General features: G+C 35.8%; 1 protein-coding gene across 6 annotated transcripts in view; it reads left to right on the forward strand.

Annotated features, from left to right (window-relative positions):
• Positions 1–24,399, forward strand: part of LOC139961024 (uncharacterized) — a 43,898-nt gene that overhangs the window by 16,287 nt on the left and 3,212 nt on the right. For all 6 annotated transcript variants that reach the window (XR_011790699.1, XR_011790700.1, XM_071959825.1 and 3 more), the window contains 20 exons: positions 1,382–1,559; positions 2,094–2,509; positions 3,307–3,488; positions 4,030–4,326; positions 5,624–5,720; positions 6,939–7,126; positions 7,266–7,403; positions 7,825–7,980; positions 9,200–9,330; positions 11,243–11,369; positions 12,495–12,785; positions 14,386–14,765; positions 15,299–15,536; positions 16,227–16,369; positions 16,746–16,896; positions 17,656–17,824; positions 18,508–18,632; positions 19,829–19,953; positions 21,080–21,260; positions 21,713–21,838. Coding sequence is in view for 4 of the 6 variants with exons in the window: in XM_071959825.1 (XP_071815926.1) it covers positions 1,382–1,559; positions 2,094–2,509; positions 3,307–3,488; positions 4,030–4,326; positions 5,624–5,720; positions 6,939–7,126; positions 7,266–7,403; positions 7,825–7,980; positions 9,200–9,330; positions 11,243–11,369; positions 12,495–12,785; positions 14,386–14,765; positions 15,299–15,536; positions 16,227–16,369; positions 16,746–16,896; positions 17,656–17,824; positions 18,508–18,632; positions 19,829–19,953; positions 21,080–21,260; positions 21,713–21,838 (3,839 nt within the window). In the remaining 2 variants the exon portion in view is untranslated. The remainder of the gene's footprint in view (positions 1–1,381; positions 1,560–2,093; positions 2,510–3,306; positions 3,489–4,029; positions 4,327–5,623; positions 5,721–6,938; positions 7,127–7,265; positions 7,404–7,824; positions 7,981–9,199; positions 9,331–11,242; positions 11,370–12,494; positions 12,786–14,385; positions 14,766–15,298; positions 15,537–16,226; positions 16,370–16,745; positions 16,897–17,655; positions 17,825–18,507; positions 18,633–19,828; positions 19,954–21,079; positions 21,261–21,712; positions 21,839–24,399) is intronic.

Raw genomic sequence — 24,399 nt, forward strand, 5'->3', positions numbered from 1 at the left:
TAACCTTTGCCCCCTGGAGGAACAGTTTATTCTCACTTCCGAAATGTTGTAGAAAATTAGCATAAGTGTATGTAAATTTAGTAATGAAATGCAAATGAGCTCCTAATTATCACTGGGAAATAGTGCCATATGACTTTGGTTTTTGGTTGTAAAAACTATATCTCATCAACTACAAGTTGAATCAATGTCATAATGGGTAGGTAGATACTCCATGATGTGTAGATGTGCCCTACAATTTGTGGTTTCCATCTCATGAATGTTAATGACTGATTTAATTACATAGTAAGTATATGATCTTTGCAACAAGAACTCTGACCTCGTTAATATTCATGAGTTTGTGGCGCTTGATGTAAAATAGTCAAAAACAGCTTGTAAAAACAATATCTCATCAACTACTAGTTGAATCAATGTCATACTTGTTAGATAGATGCCCCATGATTGAAATTGGTAGATGTCAAAAGAGGTCAACAGGTGTCAAATTCTGAAAACATTTTAAACATGATAACTCCAAAATTAAAGCTACAATAAATCAGTCAATTCTCCATGTATGCTTTTCTTTTGGTGCACATAGTTGGTCAAATTCAGTTCAGTTAAGTCTTGTGAAGGGGCTCAATAAGTCTTAAACAAACCATAAAGTCATCCAGGAAAGTTCAAGGACACTTTATATATAGTATTGCTTTAAGCACATGTACTCAAGTGGTCAACAGGTTATCTCAAATGGTGAAAAATTTGGCTCAAGGGGTCAAAAGGTTTGGCCTCAATTGGCCTCCAATTGGCAATTTGTTTTCTGATTTGTGTCAAAATATTTACTTGCGCATGTAAACAATCTCTGTAGGCTATGATAACAAATCTTAAAGGGATTTGCATTAAGAATTGGAGTAACAATTCTATACTGTTAAATCCTTACCAGTGACGTAAATGGTTGATGCTTTATCAACATGATAACTGGTTCATGATCCTTTCTTTATATGTTACCCCATTAATCAATAGATAATCCTCTTCACTTTGGTGTGCACTAGTTCATGTTTGTTAACATGTATGGCTTACCACACTATGAATGTTTACGCATAGTAACAACTAGATGTGTTTTCTGGTTTGGTGTTGAAAACTGTTGCAAATTTTATGATATCTCGTGTTTGTGAAATTTATGTACTTCCTACGAAATTAAGAATGCCTGCCAGAACATTTGAGACTGTTCCGTTAATATATATATAAAAAAAAAACTATTTATATATAGAAAAATATTGAAAAATTTTTCTGTTAGCATTGTGCATTTCATGACCGTCTGTGGAACCAAATTTTCTTCTAGCCGTTCATGTTGCAAGTATTAACCACTAGCACTAACCTGCAATAACAACGATTGATCTGTTTGTCCCTTCAGATGGATCCATGGACCACCAACTTCCTTTTCACCGTGTTCGAAGGAATCTCTGCAGACATCCATTAGAAGAAGAATAGTAAGCTGCCTGATAGATCAACCAGCTGGATTTATATTCCCACCACGCTGTGGTGATGGTAACCTTGATGACGGAGAAGAGTGTGATTGCGGATCCGAAGAGGTGACTAGCCGGTCACGGTGGCCTCATGTCTTCCTTTTCTCTGTTCTTCCTTCCTTTCTAGAAGTGTTGCATTGTTCTGTTTCTAAACTGTAAACAAGATTTAAATATGAGATGTTCCTGTCAGTTGAAGGGATATAGTTATCACGCTATAAGTAATTAGTTCTGTTTCGATTATGGGTTTTAATACTCTGGTAATTGGTTTAATCGACAAGCAGTGCATAGACCTATACTTGGAAAGCTTGTTACTTATCAGATAAATTGATGAGGCATGTGTGATAAGGAATATTTGCAGAAATCGATCAAGGGAATAACAAAGATTATAAACTTAAATGCCAATCACTGAGGATCACACACTACAATTAGGATAAGTTACCATTCATATATAATTAAGGAGGTGTTTTACAACAACACACACATTAGTAATGTTATATTCAGGGTTTAAAAATATGATCAACTCTTGGTTTAATTGTGAAACCTCCATTAATTCATAATGATTTTATTTAATCGTTCTGTAATGTGTTTCATATCTCAAAGGAATGCAGAGACATTTGTTGTAGTCCTTTAAATTGTACACTTGACAAAGTGAGGGCTGAATGTCAACCAAGTAGTCTGCCGCCCTCAACCACTTCCAGCCCTCCAGACTACGACACTACGTACATAGAGGATTTTGTCACAGAGTTTGAGACGGAACCTTACGACTTAACCACATTCTTTGACGAGGAAGCTGCACAGGTTACAAGCTCATCATATCTAACATCCCAAATGGCCGCAACAGAGAGGCCATTGACCGAGAACGAGAGACTCATCTCACAAATCAAGGAGTTGCTAGGGGCAGCCAGTATCCAGGCACCACCCAGTCTTATCCAGGGGCCTGGTGATAGTCTGCAATATTTTATAGCTGCTGCTAATGTGACATTAACATGCCAAGTTAGTGGAGTGCCCAAACCCAAGTAAGAGTACATACCTTTCATAGTTCTTTTAAAAACAAACTTGTTTATTAACGGTTTTGTAGTTCTCTGTTTTACCATTTAAACATACTATTGCTGGGGTTACAGTTTTTTTTTACTAGTTTAATATGAAACAAGGATGTAGACTTTAAAACTTAAAAAAATCTCTTGATAAATCTTTTGTTGGTTGAGAAAAGCTGTTACATATTTTAACGTGTTTGACCAAAAAAAAAATTAACTTGAGTTTGCATTTAGTAGTTTGGGGAGAATGGTTGTCCATAAAGTCATTGCAAACTCTGACAGTGTACCACCCAAACTGAAATAGTTACTTCCATAGGATATCATGCTATTTATGTGACCTACCCATGGATAGGCTGCAGCAGGAATCAAACTGCAACAGCCAAATCTCTTGGCAAATTCAAGCAGGTCCCTTGTAGAAAATCAAACCACAGCAGAAAACATCTCCACATCTACAACGCCACCGACACCATCCAATCAATCAGTCAATCGTATAAAGCAGCCACATAACACCAGACTTCCCAGAGTACATCACACTTCCTGGAGGTACCTTTACATCTACATTTTAATACAAACTGAATAGTTAATAACTTTAGAGGTCATTCCTGCATTGAGGAGCATTGGTTCAGATATCTTTAATTGGCTATTTGAATAGTGAAAACGGCGTCAGTAGTATCGCTGCACACAGAATGCATGAACCAGAGACAGCTTTCACAATGTTACTAACTTGTCATCCCCGTGACTTTAATCTCAACCATTTATTAATGTCTTGATGTCATCAGTGTGACTTGGTTCAGAGATGGGCTAGAGCTAACACAAGATGATGGTGCACTGGGGTTTACTGAAGAGGATGGGTCTCTGAGCATCATCAGTGTGACTCAATCAGATGCTGGAGATTATCACTGCCAAGCAGAAAACAGCCACGGCCTGATTATTTCAGACAAAACAACTTTATCCATTGCCTGTAAGTATATCTATGATCCAGTTAACATTACAAACCCAGCATTACTAAGTTAGGTCAGCAATATCCATTATTGCAAATGTATATATGTATAGACTAGGTCAGTATTATACTTATCATGTGCCTAGCCTGGTGTAGTTAGGGCATTAACTTATATATTATTTCCATTGTTTGAACATAATTTGTAGAGGTTAATGTGAAGCTTAATAGATCAATACAAGTGTACAATTTTTCTGATTTTAATGGTGGTTCAGCTTTTTAAACTAGATGGTACAATTGTTGCTTGTACAATTAGTATCAAAATGAAGCAGATGGGTAAAAGTTTATCCACTATGATGTAAGGCATGTCTGACACACATTGAAGTGCTAGAGGATTACCAAACCTCAACCCTCCCCCCCTCCCCCACTCCAACCCACCACCACCACTACCTTAGTAGGCTTGCTGTCTAAGTTTAAGTTACCACCCAACCTAATATTAGATATATAGAGACAAATCAGTAACAATTGGTGGCTTGAAGTTCCATTGTTCTTACTCCTTGTGCAGACTTTGATGAAGTTTCATTGATGGGACCACTAGAGATATATCATCTTGATGAAAGAGACTCCAAAGTTCTGGAATGCCAGGTTCCTGACGGCAACCCAACACCGGACATATTCTGGACCAAAAATTTAGACACAAAACAACCTTTGACTTTAGATGGTAGGGTTACCCAAACTCCATCTGGACACCTAGTGATAGGAAGTGCTTCAACAGAAGATAATGGGGACTACGCCTGCATAGTCACCAATCCAGTGACAAGGGAGGTGCGAGTGGGGCAGAGTATCATCGTCAAAGTGAATGGTTAGTAACTTTAAACAAGAATGGAAAGAGTACTAGTCTGTTGAATGCTGTGGGGATGTTGGTTTATTAATTGACTCCATAAGACAACCAGGTAATTTATGAGCTTGCTAAGTGAATGTGTCGTCAATACAAATTAATATTCAGAGAGATCATTTTTAAGGTACAGCACAGCGTGTAAGATGAACTGTTTTACATGATAATTAGTAGCCTTCCTCAGTCTCAAAATGTTGGTCACATGGTCTTACATTGTCATATATACAACAAGACCTTTGCTTGCTATAGTTTACAGCAGTTGTTTGCGATAGGCACCAACACCATTTTCCACTGTTGCAGCTAGTACTTTATTGGGAATTATGACGGTCCTTTAGTATTTATATTTAAGTTTAATTAGCTCAAGTTTGCAGCTTTTGTTGCAATGTAGATCAAAGGTCAAGAAAGGACAAAACCAGCAAAACTTTGTAAACACAATATTGTAAGAAGCTAAAGGTTGCCAGCCCTAATACTTGAGGCATGACATGAGGTCAAACGTAATTGTACCAAGAAAGTTTTATTCAAACAGTTACATAACTTCAATAGATTCCTTTACGAATGTTACTGAGCAAAAAAGCTAACAATTTTCATGCAAAAACTTTTGTTTCATATACGCGGTTTGTCATGTGCAAATTTAAAACTTCTATCTTATCGTGATGTGAAATTAAATTGACCTATTTAAGCTAATGATCTGCATTGTTGTGAAGTTTCAGTATTCAATCCTACTGAAAATTTACAAAATTCAATGCCTAAGGATCTGTAAAGTAATTTAGCTTTTGCTGTGGCACAATTTTGGGTTTTTTAAACATCTTTCAAAATATGAAATTGATCTAGTTATTAAATTGGATACTTTCCTTCAGAGAATCCATTCTGTTTTCTAGATGGACCATTTTGCACTCCCTGGAGGTTTCTTTACCAGCAGAAATATAGCAATTATTTTCACCCATTAAAAACTAAAAAGCATTGTCTCTGACCACGAGATACATATCCTCAATCCTCAAAATAGAAAAGCTATCATTTCAGTCTGACATTCAAAAAAGATTGTAGAATCCACTTAAAGGGAATGGTTATGAATTAGTATAGCAACAGGTACTAACAGAGGTGCTTGCCTCGAGCGTGTGACAATGATATGTTCCCTGTTGAAATTGATCACTCTATTGCTGGTTTTGATATTCCTTTTATCACAAGTAACCACTGAGAGGGATGTTCTTCCTGGATTAAGCTATGTGACAAGTGCAATGATTTTCCATAAATATATTCTTTATAGCCCTGGCCTATGAACCCTTTTGGGAATATACATCACCTCCTGTGATGACATCTTTGATGGGAACTCCACTCTCCCTCCACTGCATACCCTCTGGGAGGTATGTATACATGCTGTTACAATCATGAATATTTCATTCCATATTTAATAGTTTTCTTCTCATTCTGATACTCTAGTAAACACATGTTTGCTGGTGTCTGTCAGACAACATATATATTTTTTCTTACATTTTTCACAGAACAAGTTAAGCGTTCAACTAAATTATATAAAGGAAGCTTTTCCTTCTACTTAAAATGCATTGCTGTTCCTCAATGATAGGTTTGGTTGTCAAAGAAGGAGTGCATTTCTCCCAGATCACAGAATAGTGCTTATTAAAAGTCAGTCCGGAAGGAGATTTTGTATCTATGTTTGACTTATATTGTGCAAAAAAAATATGATTAATAATAATGTGAGTCACCAGACACTGTTCTTCATAGAAGTTTACAGTGCAAATTGTAACTACCCTTTTATTTTAGAGCTAACTGCTGACATTAAAAAGCAGAATTCACCCATTTCATTTGTAGTAATACTGTAACCCAAATACATTGGTGATTGTCACTCAGCACATATCAACATCAAAATTATGCTTTGCAAACTTGTATATCTCTTTATTATAAATCAAAAGCAACTTTTGCTGTTATCTGGTACTTTATTTTACGGAAGCTATGAACCATTCATGTTGCGTCACTAATTTGCCATCAATATTTCAAGCCTACTTGTAAATTGTAACAATATTTCATCACTACTTTTCTATCAATGTTTCATCACTACATTGATGTCAATGTTCCATCACTACATTGATGTCAATGTTCCATCACTACATTGATGTCAATGTTCCATCACTACATTGATGTCAGTGTTTCATCACTATATTGTTATCAATGTTTTATCACTACATTGATGTCAATGTTCCATCACTACATTGATGTCAGTGTTTCATCACTATATTGTTATCAATGTTTTATCACTACATTGATGTCAATGTTCCATCACTACATTGATGTCAGTGTTTCATCACTATATTGTTATCAATGTTTTATCACTACATTGATGTCAATGTTCCATCACTACATTGATGTCAGTGTTTCATCACTATATTGTTATCAATGTTTTATCACTACATTGATGTCAATGTTCCATCACTACATTGATGTCAGTGTTTCATCACTACAATGTTTCATCACTACTTGTATCAATGTTTCATCATGTATTTGATTATTGGTTGTCTACATTCCCATTGATGTTTGATCATGATATTGTTTTTCTCTTCTCCATACAGCCCAACACCAGAGGTAAAGTGGGAGAAGTTAAGCATGGATGGAGAGTCAGACATGGCAGACTTGATGGGATACGGCCATAGTTTGACCATACAGTCTCCAGATGTGAATGATAGTGGACTGTACAGATGTACAGGATCGAATGGAGTCGGGAATAGTCCTCAGGCAATATTTAATGTCAGTGTTGAAGGTAAGAAAATGAAGGGAAAAAGTTATCCTTTGATGTATTAAATATTGTGTAGAGCACCTCAGAGAAGTAACTGTATTGCACCTGTCTCCACTAACACAGGGCATTACCCTCACTTTCTTATCTAAATGTCCCATTTCAGGAGCCCCTGGTTGGATAACTAAGCCTGAGAATGTTGAAATTACAGCTGGTTCATCCCACAGTTTCACATGTGAAGCTTCTGGACATCCTTTACCCAGCATATCATGGTTTGTGAATGGACAGCCTGCAGAAGAAGCTGGTACAGTATACACACTGTGATATGAACTCAGTGTATTCTTGACATGTTATGATTATTATTTCATTGAATATGTCGTTACTGGGGTAATGACATTCTGTTTGGTGAGAGAAAATAGTTCTAGCAGTTCTTTCTTCATTTATTGGCAAAGGTGTTTGTCTGTATGCTTTCAAGAAGTAAGAGGTCTTATTGGTTAATGAGTAACAGTAAAGCCACATTACTTTATTAAGTTATTCAGTCGTTTATCATTGCATTTATGGAAAATGTTTTGCTCATAGTATATGTTATTTAGCAATTACCTCCACCCTACCATTTTTATGTAGTGTGAAATGTATTTAAATTTTCAATGACTTTAGTCAGAGATATCTGTAGACAACTTATGACAAGGCAAAGTATATGAAACAATTGGTGTGTTTACTCACAGTGCTGAAGTATCCTCACCTCAGCTACTCATCAGTGGCAGGATCTGGAATCTTTAACATCTCTGAAGAAGAGGGTATTTACCTGACAGTGGTCCTACAATGCATTGCAGAAAATCAACATGGCAGGTTATTGGCTAATGCATATGCAAATATCATAGGTATGAATAAATTACATACAGCATCAAAATTGGAATCATGTCTTAACCTTTATACCATGTTATAAGCAGATTAGTGTGTGTTTACAAGGATTTGTAATCCAGCCCTCTGGTATATACGTTTGTGTTTATATCATAGTGATGATCTCATTGTGATAATCACCAGTGCTGTAGAGGTATTATTGTCTGCAATCATCAGCATAATGGAGTAATGATATCTTTTAATCTCAGTAAATATGCAGTCCTAGTTGCATATGGATTGCCTACCTGTATTGGCAGCATGTGTAAGCCTGTAATACCTTGTGTATCAAATGGGACACAAATTAATATAGGAAATCATCAAGGTCTAAGTATGCCCAGATGTTATGGTAATTTTTTGTCCTTGTCAGATCTGGTTAAAGATAATATAGAAACCGGGCATATTTTTAACCATTTTCTGTGGTCGTCCCTCAGACAACTAGTTCTTGCATTTTGGTTGTCCGAACTGTAAGGTTGGTTGTCCCAAAAAAATTGTTGCAAAATATCAGATAAGGATTAAATGCCCTATGTACACCGTAGGAGAGGTGTGAAGGTTTGGTGATAGAACGCCTGCTTTGGGCTTAAGTATCGCCAAAGTGATTCATGGTGATACCAGTTTAATCACTTGACCTATTTGGGGTGCTTTGAGTTACAATGCAATCTGAATTTGATGTAAACACCAAATCTGCATTTGGTTGTCCAAACAGAAATTTGGTCATCCTGGACAACTGGACAACCATTAAATATTTGCCCGTAGGAAACTAAAAGAGGAACCATGAATTGTCCTTGCTCTCTTCTTAAGTCAATATCCAAAAAAGAGAGAATAATTTTACCAAATCTGAAGTGTATCACCATAGTAATCCAATAAATGGATTTGTGTTGAAACTATAGAAGTCATGGCTGCATCATATGATACCTTTGCTACATGTGTTATATGAGAAGGTTTGCTGTAGCTGATAAGAACAATTAAAAATAAAATATACATTCATCAATATAGATAGCACCATGTATAGTTAACCATATTAACAACATAATATAAATGACAGATGAGAATTTAATGTTGCTTTAGAATCAATGCTATGTACAGTCTTGTTGGACGTCCACAACACAATCAAAGACAATCACATCAGACTCTATCCTTATGTATTAATTATTTGAATTCATCCAGTGAAGATGTCTTTTCTCTTGATATTGCTCTTTGCAGCTTTACCTGCAAAAATCACATCACTGCTTCCTGAGAGTGTCTCCGTTCTGGAAGGTGAAGACATCAGGATACCCTGTCAGAGTATTGGAGCACCACAGCCTGAAATATTCTGGCAAGTTGGAGTCAAAGTGGTGAGGCCCTATCATGATAAATTAAACTGAGACCAAAACAGGAAAATATATTTCTTTAGGCTGACACTGATAGCTCCAAACTTGTTCATGCCTCTGACAATTTAGAGCTGTACTTTGCTTACTGAATGGTTTATTGGTATCATGTTGCAGGGTAAGTGGCAGAGTAGGAAAATTATGTAATAGATGTGAAGTACAATTAGTGTTAGGGGATTAAATGACATATTAATTTAGTATAAATGCTTCAACTGATCAAGGGAAGGATTAAATCTCTCATTATGATATTTTCCACTTTCTTGTGGGTGATACTTAGACTATAGAAACATTTACAGTGACACTCTATGGGAACAAGTACAATTAAGGCATGGGACAAAACTGCTGCTCCTTCACATGTTTATATAATAATAATAATAATGTAAGAATTTGTAAAGCGCTTTTATCCAGTTAAAAAAAGCTGCTCAGAAGCGCTGCAGGAGCAAAGTACCCAAAATGGACACAACAGTTATTAAACAAATGGATACGCATTCATGAATAAGAATGTCTTGAGTTCTTGCTGGAAAGTTGACACATGCTGGATTGCTTTCAGATGTAAGGGGAGACTGTTCCAGAGCTGTGGAGCTGATCTAGCAAAACAACGTTCCCCATAGGTGGAAGTGCGAACAGTAGGAACAGATAGCATATGTTGTACGCTTGAATTAAGCACCCTGCTAGGTCTGTGTTCTTGGAGAAGCTCTTGTAGGTAAACTGGGGCTAAGCCATTCCTTGCTTTGAACACAAGGACAAGAATTTTATAATTGATTCTGTCTGCAATTCTAAGCCAGTGAAGATCTTTAAGAATTGGTGATATATGTTGGTGTTTTTTACTTATATTTGTTTGTTTCTATTTTAGAATACCTCAACCAACATCAAATTTCTAAATTACATACAAAATTGATGATGTATTGACTGACTAATAATTAAAACATGAGGTTTCTAATTACTAGGACTGACATTTAATATTGAGCAGCTAACAAACTTTTTGCAGAAAGCTTTGGATATTTTAAGCTGGATATTGCACAAAATATTTTGCATATTCTATGATATAGTACAAGATATAACTAGTGCTTAGTGCACTGAACTATCAAAAGTTTTATCAGCCAGTCCTCTCTTCATGTAGCCTTAGCAACATGTTTTAGGCAAGTTGGAATTAGTTTCTTTAAGATTGAAATAAAAGTTGTTCAATAAAGTTGATGAAGAATCTTTTTCTTATCAAAGGTTATTGAAACTTTACTGCAATCAGTGCAAAGAGTTACGAATGCCCTTACCTTGCATTTGATAAAACTTTCAACATTTTCAATTACAGTTGGAGGTCATCTGATTGATGATTTATTCTGTTTTATATTTTATTAAGATGCAATTGCTGCTTGAGTTTAGTCGTTGGTTTTTTCCATAGACTGTTGTCTCTACACTGCAGCACATTGTTAATGTAGTAGCATCAATCATGTATATCTATTGCTGTATAAGCAGTGACGGTCAAAGCCCTAAGTTGGTTTGGTCTACTCTCTTTGAGACCAAACCAGTATAAATCATCAGATAATCAGATGTCTTTAGATTCATGTTGTACATGATCTCTAAATTATAACTCATGGCTATATCAATCATATCTACACAGCTGATAAGCTGTGTGGTGTTACCGTATAGTTTTACATTCAGTTCACATCTGATGGATTACTGATAGCAATACAGATCATATGGATCAACTCATAGAGCAGTAGGATCAAATAGCTTGCCATCTCATTCGGCCTAGCTTCTCTCAATACTACTGCTTACTACTACATAATGGTATAACTATTATCTGAATCCTTCCTTACCTCACCAGTTACCTCACTATTTAAGATGCAATCACCATACATTATACATTATTGATTCTACACAGCTGGCTGCAGAAGAGGATGGCTCTCTCTTCATACCCAGTGCTGGTGTAGGAGATGCCAATAGCTACTACTGTCGAGTCAGAAATAAATTTGGTTTTGAAGATAAAAAGGTGTTGGTTCATGTTAGAGGTAAGAACAGTTGGAGTTAGTCTTTCAGGAACATATTCACATATTTCCAAGATCATTTGATGTAAGAGAATTGATATGGATAGCTGTATGAGTTTAGTAGTATGATACACTATACTGTATATCAATTTGAAGTCACATCATGATTGTAGTCAAATGCAAAATAAATGAAAGATTTGATTAGTCAAGACAGTGCAGTGCTTATCTATACTGATAATTTGTGCAATGTCACTAAAAAATTAAGACAGTGGGCAATTGTATTTTCTATGGGTTATTTTTCCCTCACCAAAAGGACCACAGAAGTAGCATGAAAGAAATCCCAATCGCTATTTTTATTACTTTAGATGAGGGGTGCCCTAACTGAGGTGCATGAACCCCCAGGGGTGCCTGAGTCCATCCCAGGGAGTTTCTGAAAGTCAAAACTAGAGTATGTTTTGTTGAACTAAAATCTGATATATCATATAATTTAGTAATGTACAAAAGTCGTACCTATCCACAAACTCTTTTGCGGTTCCATACGCATATGTTGCCATAGTAGTACTGTACCGTGCATGTGATAAATAACTGAATTATGAAACAGACACAGGCCGTATGACTTTGGTGAAGTTGGTGTACGCATGACAGTACAATATTACACTATGAACTTGATCTTTTACGAAGCACTGTTATGTGTATTATAGTATAATAATGACTCAGATCGTGTTGAAACGTTGGGGTTCGTGGACAACTCTGACATCCACAGGGGCTTCGTGGGGGGATAAAGTTAGGGAAACCCTGCTTAAGATGGTCATTTTAATGCAAAGAACTGCCATGTGGTCAGGAATTGGGCATCTAACCCTGTATGATCCTGTTTTATGTACAATGACATTAACAGTAAACATACTTAGGTGACATGTGTGTATAAGGGCAATTTTGTTCACTATTAGTCTATGTGTCATTCATATAATATGTAGAAGTGATAATGGTTGTAGTTTTGCTTATCTTCCTCATATGTGACCCTTGCTTCCCAATTTCTTATTGTTAGCTTTAAAAAATAACACTGAATTCGCCTTTTTTGTGAAGCCAACAGATGACCATATTATATATATATTATATTATATATGACTATATTATTTCCGTTGACTGTAGGCTTAACTCAGGTCACCCTGTCCTCGAATGATGTCAGTGCTGAAGAGGAATCGGAACTGATATTAACCTGTCAAGTGGACCACTATGCTGACAACCCTCCAGATGTAGAGTGGTCGAGAGCGGAGGGTACGCCTCTAGACTCTAACCGAACCCTGATTGAGTTTAACGACGAGGCTAGCATGTCAACTCTGTTCATTGAACGGCTGACTGTGGCTGACTCTGGTTTCTATGTCTGTACAGCAACCACAGAGTATGACCAAGCAGCTGACCAGGCATACATTACAGTCTCTGGTATGATCATCCATCCATACAGTTTGGTTTGTTCCCATGGTTACTATGTCATGGGTTTTAATACAAGTGTATGCTTAGACTTTGCAATACTATAAACTTGTGCAATCCTGTACTGTATTACATTTTCATTTTATAGTAAACTATTATGATTTTGCTTCCCAGACTTCTAAGACAGCTAACTTTCTAGTGGTTATTGGTGGGTAGAGGCAAGGAGGTAAGGAGGGGGTAGGATTTGACAGTCAACACTAATGGTCAGTAGTCCTATGCTTGCAGTTGTCTCAAGGACACCTCAAGAGGACCTCAAAGACTTGATTTTTTTATAACCTCAATCCTCACAGGAGAATGAGTGATTCTTCTACATAAACTTAAAAGAACCCTCCAGTAAGATTTGCAGAAGTTAGTTCAAGTCAGTTCTTCGAAGGTGGGGAGGGGATACTGCTGTAGGACTGCTAATCTTTACTTATGTTCAGTGTCATATTTGCTAGTCTTGAGTATATCCTTCAAAGTAGTTAGAGGATACCCTATCATGTAGAACCTCTACACTAACAACTATTTGCTTTCAGTATGTTTGTTGAGAAGCCCTCCGTCCGATTGAAATGGGATACCCTCAGTAGAACCCATAGACTTTCCTTCATTAGTTACATGTAATGCTGGGAGAATGACCATTGTTGGTGACTATGAACAGATAAGCTTCAGATTGATCAAGGTACATTCAATGTGAACTAGGCTAGTAATATTCCCTTTGAAAGCAAACCAATTTAGATCTATGATTCAATATATTGGTTCATGTGAATAATTTAGTGTTCGGATTTTATGTAACAGTTTAGAAGGCTATGAACTTTGTCTAGCATAAGATACTGTTGCCTGGATACAAAAACTGCTCTACATATTTGCACATGTATAGCAAGCTGACTATTGTGCATGGCATTTTGTGATGTGATACAGGATATATTATTCCCTGTTGTAGGCAGGGAATATCCTCAGATAGGAGCTCTAAGCTAATAGCATGGAATATCCTCAGATAGGAGCTCTAAACTTATATTAAGTTTCATGTTTACTGGTGGTTAGCATTTTATCCTGTCGGATGTTCAAAGGATATCCTGAGTAGAACCCAGAAATAGTTGTTTTTTTATTAACTGGATGAATAGGGACAGGGGAAAAAATAAGTGTCCCCAAAATCTCAAAATTTTTGGTAGAGGTCATCTAGATCACCAGCAGTCAAACTCTGAAAACCATTTAAAACATGATAGCGTATATCATGGTAGAAATCAGGACATTTATATTATAATTGCTGTTTCTGGTGAATAAGCAGAAGTCTATTGCAATGAAGTAAGCGAAGCTTCAATGCATTTTTGCATTCTGGTTATCTCAAAATTTTGTCTTTTTATCTCAAAATGTTGACTTTTTATCTCAATTTTTTTTTCCTCTGTCCCTATTAAGCCACCATATGATTGCAGTCTATTTACTGCAGTGTAGTATTTTTCTTTAGCTGATATTGTACTTATAGTTACTGTAACTAGTTTGAAAACCCATTTCATTTCATTTAGTTTTATCTTGTTTTAACTTTAGCAAGTGTTTTTTTTTTCTTTTCTTGTTACAGAGAAGGTTATTATCCAACCTCCTGTGGCACCTGGTAACATCACCATAGTTACACAAACCCACTTTGGACTGCTTCTGATGTGGGAGCATGAATATTCAATCAATGCCCCAGTGTCATCATTTTCGATTGAAGCTCGTAATAATTACAACCCTGACCAATGGGAAGTGATCAAGGAGGTGACTGGAGAGAGAGAGGACGCAGTCATCAAAGTGAATCCTTACGTCACGTATTGGTTCCGAGTTACGGCTAAAAACGACGTAGGCCAGGCAACAAGTCCAAGAACTGGTCCATTTCCACTGCCACCATCCACACCTCTTGTAAACCCTCAGAATGTAGCAGTGAATGTATCTGATCCTGGGTATATTGTAGTCTCTTGGGATGTGAGTCATTATCTAATCAATTAACTATTACCTGTAGTTATGATCTGATATAAAAAGTCTTGCATGTGTAGCTTTACAATGTAAAGGAAGCTTAAGTTTATTTGAACCTTTTCAAAATGTGGCATGATATTCCCTAGTCACTCTGTGTCTTATATTTGGTATCACCGTGACTAAACAAATGTAAAAAAAAAAAAATGATCATATTAAATGTTAATGTTTTTTTTTTGTAGTGGCCACAAAACAGAGAAAAATGTGCAACCACCAGACACTGTTATTAATATTTGCTAATGATATTGTATAATATTCTTACTTTACCACTGTTTTAGCGTCTGTATGTGTTAAGTGGCCATGTTCTACAGGGAGGAGTCGCCATTCCAGTACATTTGAGCCAGACTTCTGTTTGGCATTCGTCCTTCATGTCCCTTTCAGTTGCTTTTGTCCTGTCTTGCATATGCAATTATATATAATTTTATTGATTTACTTGTCATCTTTTCTGATCACAGAGTCTTTATTTCATGTTCTGTGTCTTGTAGGAGATGCCACCCTTAGAGCATGCAGGTCCTAAATTCTTTTATCGTTTGAAGTGGAGAAGGTTGGGCAGCAAGCGCTGGAAGGATGTGAAGATTCGAGACCACGCAGAAACAGAGTACACGTTTGAGATGGACAGAGGTGACAGCACAGGATTGCAGGTGGCCGTCAAGTCGGGCAATCTGATCGGAAACGGTCCCAGAGCTGAATTTATAACCGCTCTCTTTAAAACGTCAACAACTAGTGGGTGGCATTTCTCTTAATATACTTTATTTAAAATTGCTTTAATGATATAAGTAATGATAACTTCCATTGTGTTTGACATTGTGGAAGTAAAATAACAACACCCACCCTAGCTGTCCCATGCGAGTTACACTGAGGTGTCTGGTTTGTGTGGATCACAACCAAATGATAGATAAGGTATTAGATGGCACATTGGAGATATAAATTGACACACATGTAAACTGAAACTATTAAATTAATTAATTAATTAATTAGTATAATATTATTTAAAACGAGCAGCTAGAACCTTTCTACAAATTGTCAAAAGGGATACCAATCATAACAAGCCTTTCTGAATATAGATAATTTATATCACTAACTTTTTTTTTATTTCTAAAGTCACTCCTTTCTGTACAGCTAACTTAACAATATGTTTTGCTGTTGTGGTATTAATGGAAGAAAATTAAGAAAAATGATATGAAATGGTGCATTCTGAGGAATATTTAGGCTAGAGAGTAGTGCTATAATTAGGTCTTCATGCAACATTGTGCCAATAGCCACTTAATTCTTGTGTCAGGTTGAAAAGAAGGCATACACCTCTCGCCCCACCCTTGCATATCTGCCTGGTGTTTACTAGTGTTCACTGTTGTTTGATTTTTGTTTCCTGTTGTGTATTAATTATTTTCTATTGTAATCCTTCATCTTCCCCAGCCCTTCCTCCAACTACTACTCCAGCTTGGGTTGTTGAGCATCCCATATACAAGAGGGTTTTGGAGGGAAGTCTCTATGAACTAAATTGTTCATTATCTGAGCAATCTAATCCATCAACATCATGGTTTAAAGGTGGTTTATTGGTAAGTTATCTCCTCTTGAGCTACCAATTAATCCAAATGGTAGTGAAATCCAAACTATTCCCTGTGATATTAGTACACATGGGGCACAGTCACTCATCAAGTGCTGCTCACAAAAGCCCCACAAATATGATTATGCAAACAAATATGTTATCAGAGCACACCGTTACACTGTGTTACACAGCTGGTTAACTCTATAAATAATATACAGGAGGAATTAAAGTTACATCTAGGAGGAGGATGTTACAGATTTAAGCAGATGTTAAGGAAGGTAGCAAATAAAATTACTCTTGTTAGCTTATATTAATTTATATTTACTGTGCCTCATCAAATGTGGTGGGTTTATCATTTTTAGTGTATTTTTGTTTAATTTCCCTAGTTGGAGAATACCATGGCCAATTATACCATTGAAGATGAGGGCAGTCTCTTGTTCCCCAGTTTCAGTGATGAGGATGCAGGACAGTACCAGTGTACTATGCAGAGCTCATCTGGGGGTTACATCAGAGCCACTCATAATTTGATAATAAGGAGTAAGCATATTCCTCTCTTTTTATATAAAGTAACAACACACCTGTATGATATGGGTGGGTTGTCACTATTACAATAAATGAGGCAGCAGCCCATCCTTACACTGTAACTGAGCAACAGTCTTATGCAACCTGCTTAGTACATCATAGTTTCATTCTAAAGTTTGTTAAACTTCACAAATGTTATTTTAGATGTTCAAGTTAGGCATGAAGCAGATTTACAAATTAAACCAAGATTTCCAGGCAACCACCACAAAAACTGCCATGATGTAGAACGTTGGAAAGCATTCTGAATTTTAGAGTCAGATTTTAAATAATTCATACATATCAGGTGTCCTTCACATTGTTTGACTCACTTCCATGCAGGTTGTTTCTCATCATTATCTTCACGGTATGCAAACACTGGTATTCATATGTGACTTAGATGAAAGTACGGTTGAGTGAAACTGTCCGTATGGACAGCATTCTTTCATACCATAAATTAACAATTTGGTATTTTAAGCCAATTAAGGTGGTTAGCATTACTGGCCCAAAGGTTTAATGTTCCTGAAGTACTTCCTAGAGTCAGTGTCATGGTGTTGGTCCTTCAAATATTCCTTCACATTCATCGGTGTAAACTGACTAATCTTCTTAAACTTGTGAGCGTGTGTGACCAGTATTTGACATTCTAGAATATTTGACCCTATGCTGATGACTCCTTTTGTTGATTTGTCAATTGACTTTATTTTTCGGTACTTGGTGTTTCTTTTCCTCTCTTTTAAGGGAGAACAGTAGTTTCTACAGATCCATCAGAGGTAGAGGCAGTTCTCTACTCATTTGTGGAAGTTTTCTGCAATGTTAAACTTGATCCAAGCATACTCTCTGCAGACATCCTCTGGGTGGATAGTAACAATGAAAGAATTCCATACTATTATGATGCAATAGATGCAAGGTAAACTGTTAGTTTTTCAAATATTTTCTGTTATTAAAGATGGGGCAATTTCAATTTTTAGGTTTAATAATTATTGAAAGAAACAAGACAGTTGTGGGACAGAGTTGTACTGTATGTGTGATGATAGTAGTAGTTGTTTAACTATCATGATATGTATCACTGAATGGTGTAGGCCTCTGCAAAACGCATTCTCTTGGCAGTGATAATGATGAGGATGGACATGCAGGAACATACTGGTTGGGTGTTAGTTTCATTACCAAAATACAAAACACAATAAAGAAAGTTTGATGTGTACTTTTCCATGTATAAATAAATTTCAAATCTTGTATCTCAGCAACAGTACATTGCTATTACGACTTGTGTTGGGCTGATGTTTTTCTGTGTGCTTGTGCTGTGTTAAACAAATTGCTTAATCCTGAAACTGAAACTGAAAATTTAGTACTTCAGAGAAACCAACTAAGTAGAATGAAATGAATTATACTGCTTATTAATGTTAAACTTTCTTAGAGTAAGTTTTCTATGTAGTCAGCAAAACAAATGGATATCTGTCTTTTAAAATATGATATTGAAAAATAGAATTACTGATTTGTTTAAAGGAGATCAGTGCTGTTTGCTATATGGACGTTACATATGGTCTTAATATGCAACCAACCATCCATTTAATTCTCTTTTTGATTCTACAGAGTTTATCGTAATGACTCTACATTAATCATAGAGGAGTTGTTACATTCTGATGCTGGTAACTACACTTGTATAGCACAGACCCTCGAGGACTATGCAGAGGCCACAGTTTCACTGACTGTGGAAGGTATTTAGTCTTTTTATTTTAATTATTTTAATTAGTGGACATGTGAGCATGTGTGTCTGATTCTCTTCTAGTTTATTAGCTCTATGGCCTTGCATGGGTCGTATCATCTGCTCACTGTAAACCTCTTAATACCTACGCCAGTGGCGGAGCGTCCATACAGTCAGGGAGGGCGGATGCCCCGACGGACTCAAATGGACTGCTGGCGCCCTTTTCAGCTTTTTACCACTTTTTACTTATTTGCGATAATTGACTTTTTTATTGTGCTCTCATCTACCTATTGACATTTGTCACATTTTGTTGGTGATGACACCTATTTATTCTGGTTTATCTGCAAATTAGCAAGGCATGGAAAGGGTAATTTCCGGCGATCTAGGGAGTATCTTTACTTCAAAAAATTCCTGTACGCTCCGCGCCAACCCATGGTGGCGCTCCGCTTAGATAGTATCGAAAGCGCCCCTACAGACCATGCTCGACCCCCCTGACTGATACCCTAGCTCCACCACTGACCTACGCCAATGCGAATGTTTCAAATCTTCTTAGCATTAATACCGTCATCATCAACTGATTTAAGGTTTTTTTTCAGATGAAGCAGAAAATGTTTTCCTATGATACATATTAAAGAGGCTTTTTTATTTCACTCCCAAAGTCACGTTGCAAAGCTTAGTACTGCTTCACGTTTTTACTGCTATTAAGATGTGAAATTACAGTTTAGATTGAAATTATAAACCCCGGACATTAAGAGAAATTGCAATGATTTGGTCAGAATTTGCTAGAAATCAGATACTCTTTATTCATTCATGTGTAACTTGATTGGTACAGCTCTGCCATATCTAGGTGAACCAAAGATATCTCCTCGACAAGTTATTCTCACAATAAAATGATTTTACCAAAGGAATTCAAATTTGTCCAGTTTTCTTGCCAAATGTGACCATCTCAAACTTGTTGCATGCAGTTATAGGGCTGTGATAGCCTTTTAACACGTATGTAACTATAGCACTGGTTCCCTTCCATATATTTCTTGAACTAATTCTGGCGATGATCTAGTGTCCAGATTGTCTCAATATTTATTGGATACTCACCAATACATTAATTTGCATCCATAGACCTGGCCCATTGGAGGGTTTTAATACAACTAAGCAAGACTTAATGGCAGACCATGTAACTGTCTTTTTTCTCTTGTGTCCTGTCTCCAATAGCTTTAAAACTGCCTTCTGTTTCCCCTGGACCTCTTGTAGTCCAGCTTCAAGACTCAGAGACAATCACAGTTTCCTGGGGAAGTGTAACAGAGGAGGATGCAGGTGGTCCTGTGGTAGGATATAATGTGAGTTACATGGCCTTGTTAAATTCATCCCTACACATAATGGACATGATTTCATATTGTAGGTGCCCTCTTGTTAACATTGCCATAAGATATTCATAAAAACTGTGGTTTTGTAATAAAGCATAACTAGGTGTGAACAGATGAGCTGCATACCATCATCAACTTTCCTTTAAAGGTTGTGAAAGTACTTTCCTAGAGGCTATGATCCTTCAAATTCCAGCAGGGAAGTTGGAGAGTTTAAAATAGACTATTAAATACCCCAGTGTGGATATAATACTATTTTGAGAAATTTTGTTGAGATTTGAACATGGGTGACCATTATCTAATTTTCTAGCATATAGGGTGGCAATACTAGTGACCCTTAAGCATTAAAAGGACCATTCAAGAATATAACTTTAAAGACAAGTACTGTGACAAATAATTAGAAGTAGTAACTGTTGTCAGAATCTTACGTAGTGGCATGAATTGGCACCTGTATGACACAGGGACAGCTGGTAGTCAATTAATTCATGAATATTCATTCTGTTCCATGTATAAGCCCAGGTGGACTCACATGGTTTGGGTTTAACTCAAGTAAGTTTACACCCTCGTCACAACCCAAGATTAGGTTGATGCACCCTCCGAAGTAGCGTGGTACTCCCACTTGTGCCATCAACAACATGCGGCTGCATATTTCAGTTTGCTACTAAATCAAAGATCTTACATATGTCAGTTTGTCACTACAGATATTTGGTGTGTTAAACTTGTTCATGTTTGTGCGAAAAGCAGAAGGAATATTCCCTTAGAAGTTGGTGAAGCTGTTTCTCTTCTGTTGTAACTGGAACCATAATTAGACTAGGGAACCGAATACCACTTCGTCTCTCATCTCTCGTGTAACGTGTTTCACTGGCCGTCTTAGTCCGTATCCCCTCCCCCCTAGGGCGCGTCCCAACACTTACATTTAATTGGACCATCACATATCAATACTATCTCACTTTTTTTCCTCCCCCTCAGTCATGTTGCACTATTTTAAGTTGGCTCTGTTGCATTTAGATATCTTTCCATTGTGCTATAAATGAATTAAACATTCAATCACTTAAGACACATTACGCCTGTAGATTCTGTTTTCATTTCTCGTAAACACCAGGCTGTTGCCAGATTGAGAGGTGATGTTCAAGGAGACAGCAAGGAATGCTTTACAATTGCTACATTCTGCACGTTAACCGGACTGACTCCATCATCAGACTATGAAGTATTTGTGGCTGTCCGAACATCTGCAGGTCAAGGCCCATTCTCTGCTGCTGTATATGTTACCCTTGATGATCCAGGTATGATCACTGTGATACTACTTGCCTTGAATGTTGGTATTACCAGAGGGGTGAGGGGGGAAGTATTTCAGTGTGTAAGGTGTCTATAACAATCCTGCTTTTTGCTGTAATTTTTAGACAAGTGTATAACTTTTGGTTCAATGTGAAGTACAAGTATACTTTGTCTGTTATTCCTTATGCATACCTAGGTCTACTAAACTCTCTATGTAATTTAACTGAATGTACTGTCGTATATTCTAAGCTGCCTAGTCAACTTGTATGACATCCTGTTTTCACAAAACAGTATTTTGCCATCTGACAGAGGACAATGATGTTAGCAAGTTAGCAATGATAAATATTACAATCAAACTACATAATATTATGTAATAACTCCAATTTAAAAGTTGTTGCAGACTCAACCATGATTACTATAGCCTCTGAGAGCCTTTTTTCCCCATTTTTTAAATCTTAAGAGCCGATAAAACCAGGTCCAGTAACCATTGAGAAGACTCGTGTCTGGGCAAAGACCCTGACTGTACGTTGGCTGGCTCCTGAGGAAGGTGATCCCCTTTATGGTTACATTCTCTCATATGGCCCAGGTGAGTTCAACCCCTCTGTGGTTGCATGCTTTTACTTAGGACTCACGTCAGAGTTCATTCCTACCATAGTTAAGAACTTCCATATGGCTCAGGTATGTTCAACCCCTTTATGGCTGCATACTCTCATATGGCCCATGTGAGTACATTCCATTCATAGTTATTTTCATAGGACCCTGGTAAGTTCATTCCTTCATGGTTAAGAACTCTGTTATGGCCCAGGTGAGTTCTCCTCTCTGGCCTTGGCAGCATCAAATTTATAACATATTCTCATTTAGCACAGATGTTTTAATCCTATTTGTGGTTATATTTTTTTGTACATTTTGCTATCTGGTGTTATACAACACCTAATAATATTCCGGCCATTTGATTGGTCAATTGCTCGTCGATTGTATGCAAAATCCGCTCTATTGCACTCTATGAAATAGAACCATGTGTTATACTTTTTTGATAGCACTTTTTTCAATGGTAAGAGAGCAGAGAAACCTGTCTGTTCAAAACAATCTGTTGCATGAGTGCATTTTTCATCCAATTATATCCAAATTTCGAAGGTGTTGTATAAAACAAATAATAAATGGTTTCCATTCGTGCAATAGTGCAAATATTTCATGAGTTGAAAGATGTAATTTGTTCCATTCAACTCGGCTGCGCCTCTTTGAATGGAACATTCCGTCTTTCAACTCATGAAATATTTGCACTATTGCACTCATAACCATTTATTATTTGTATAATATCCAGTGCGTGAACAGTACATCCCAGGATGATGGCTTTATCAGTACTTTGATGATATGTACCTGTCATCTTTTATATAGAGTACTGTCATCTTATATATACTTATATACAGTACTGTCATCTTATATATAATTATATAGAGTACTGTCATCTTATATATACTTATATATAATTATATACAGTACTGTCATCGTATATACTTATATACAGTACTGTCATCTTATATACTTATATATAATTATATACAGTACACATGTCATCTTATATATACTTATAATTATATACAGTACTGTCATCTTATATATACTTATAATTATATACAGTACTGTCATCTTATATATACTTACATACAGTACTGTCATCTTATATACTTATATATAATTATATACAGTACACATGTCATCTTATATATACTTATAATTATATACAGTACTGTCATCTTATATATACTTATAATTATATACAGTACTGTCATCTTATATATACTTACATACAGTACTGTCATCGTATATACTTATATACAGTACTGTCATCTTATATACTTATATATAATTATATACAGTACACATGTCATCTTATATATACTTATATACAGTACTGTCATCTTATATATACTTATAATTATATACAGTACTGTCATCTTATATATACTTATAATTATATACAGTACTGTCATCTTATATATACTTACATACAGTACTGTCATCGTATATACTTATATACAGTACTGTCATCTTATATACTTATATATAATTATATACAGTACACATGTCATCTTATATATACTTATATACAGTACTGTCATCTTATATATACTTATAATTATATACAGTACTGTCATCTTATATATACTTACATACAGTACTGTCATCGTATATACTTATATACAGTACTGTCATCTTATATACTTATATATAATTATATACAGTACACATGTCATCTTATATATAATTATATACAGTACTGTCATCTTATATATACTTACATACAGTACTGTCATCGTATATACTTATATACAGTACTGTCATCTTATATACTTATATATAATTATATACAGTACACATGTCATCTTATATATACTTATATACAGTACTGTCATCTTATATATACTTATAATTATATACAGTACTGTCATCTTATATATACTTACATACAGTACTGTCATCGTATATACTTATATACAGTACTGTCATCTTATATACTTATATATAATTATATACAGTACACATGTCATCTTATATATAATTATATACAGTACTGTCATCTTATATATACTTACATACAGTACTGTCATCGTATATACTTATATACAGTACTGTCATCTTATATACTTATATATAATTATATACAGTACACATGTCATCTTATATATACTTATATACAGTACTGTCATCTTTTATATACTTATAATTATATACAGTACTGTCATCTTATATATACTTACATACAGTACTGTCATCTTATATACTTATATATAATTATATACAGTACACATGTCATCTTATATATACTTATATACAGTACTGTCATCTTATATATACTTATAATTATATACAGTACTGTCATCTTATATATACTTACATACAGTACTGTCATCGTATATACTTATATACAGTACTGTCATCTTATATACTTATATATAATTATATACAGTACACATGTCATCTTATATATACTTATATACAGTACTGTCATCTTTTATATACTTATAATTATATACAGTACTGTCATCTTATATATACTTACATACAGTACTGTCATCTTATATACTTATATATAATTATATACAGTACACATGTCATCTTATATATACTTATATACAGTACTGTCAT

The sequence above is a fragment of the Apostichopus japonicus genome, chromosome 20 (assembly GCF_037975245.1).
Source record: "Apostichopus japonicus isolate 1M-3 chromosome 20, ASM3797524v1, whole genome shotgun sequence".
Taxonomy (NCBI): domain Eukaryota; kingdom Metazoa; phylum Echinodermata; class Holothuroidea; order Aspidochirotida; family Stichopodidae; genus Apostichopus; species Apostichopus japonicus.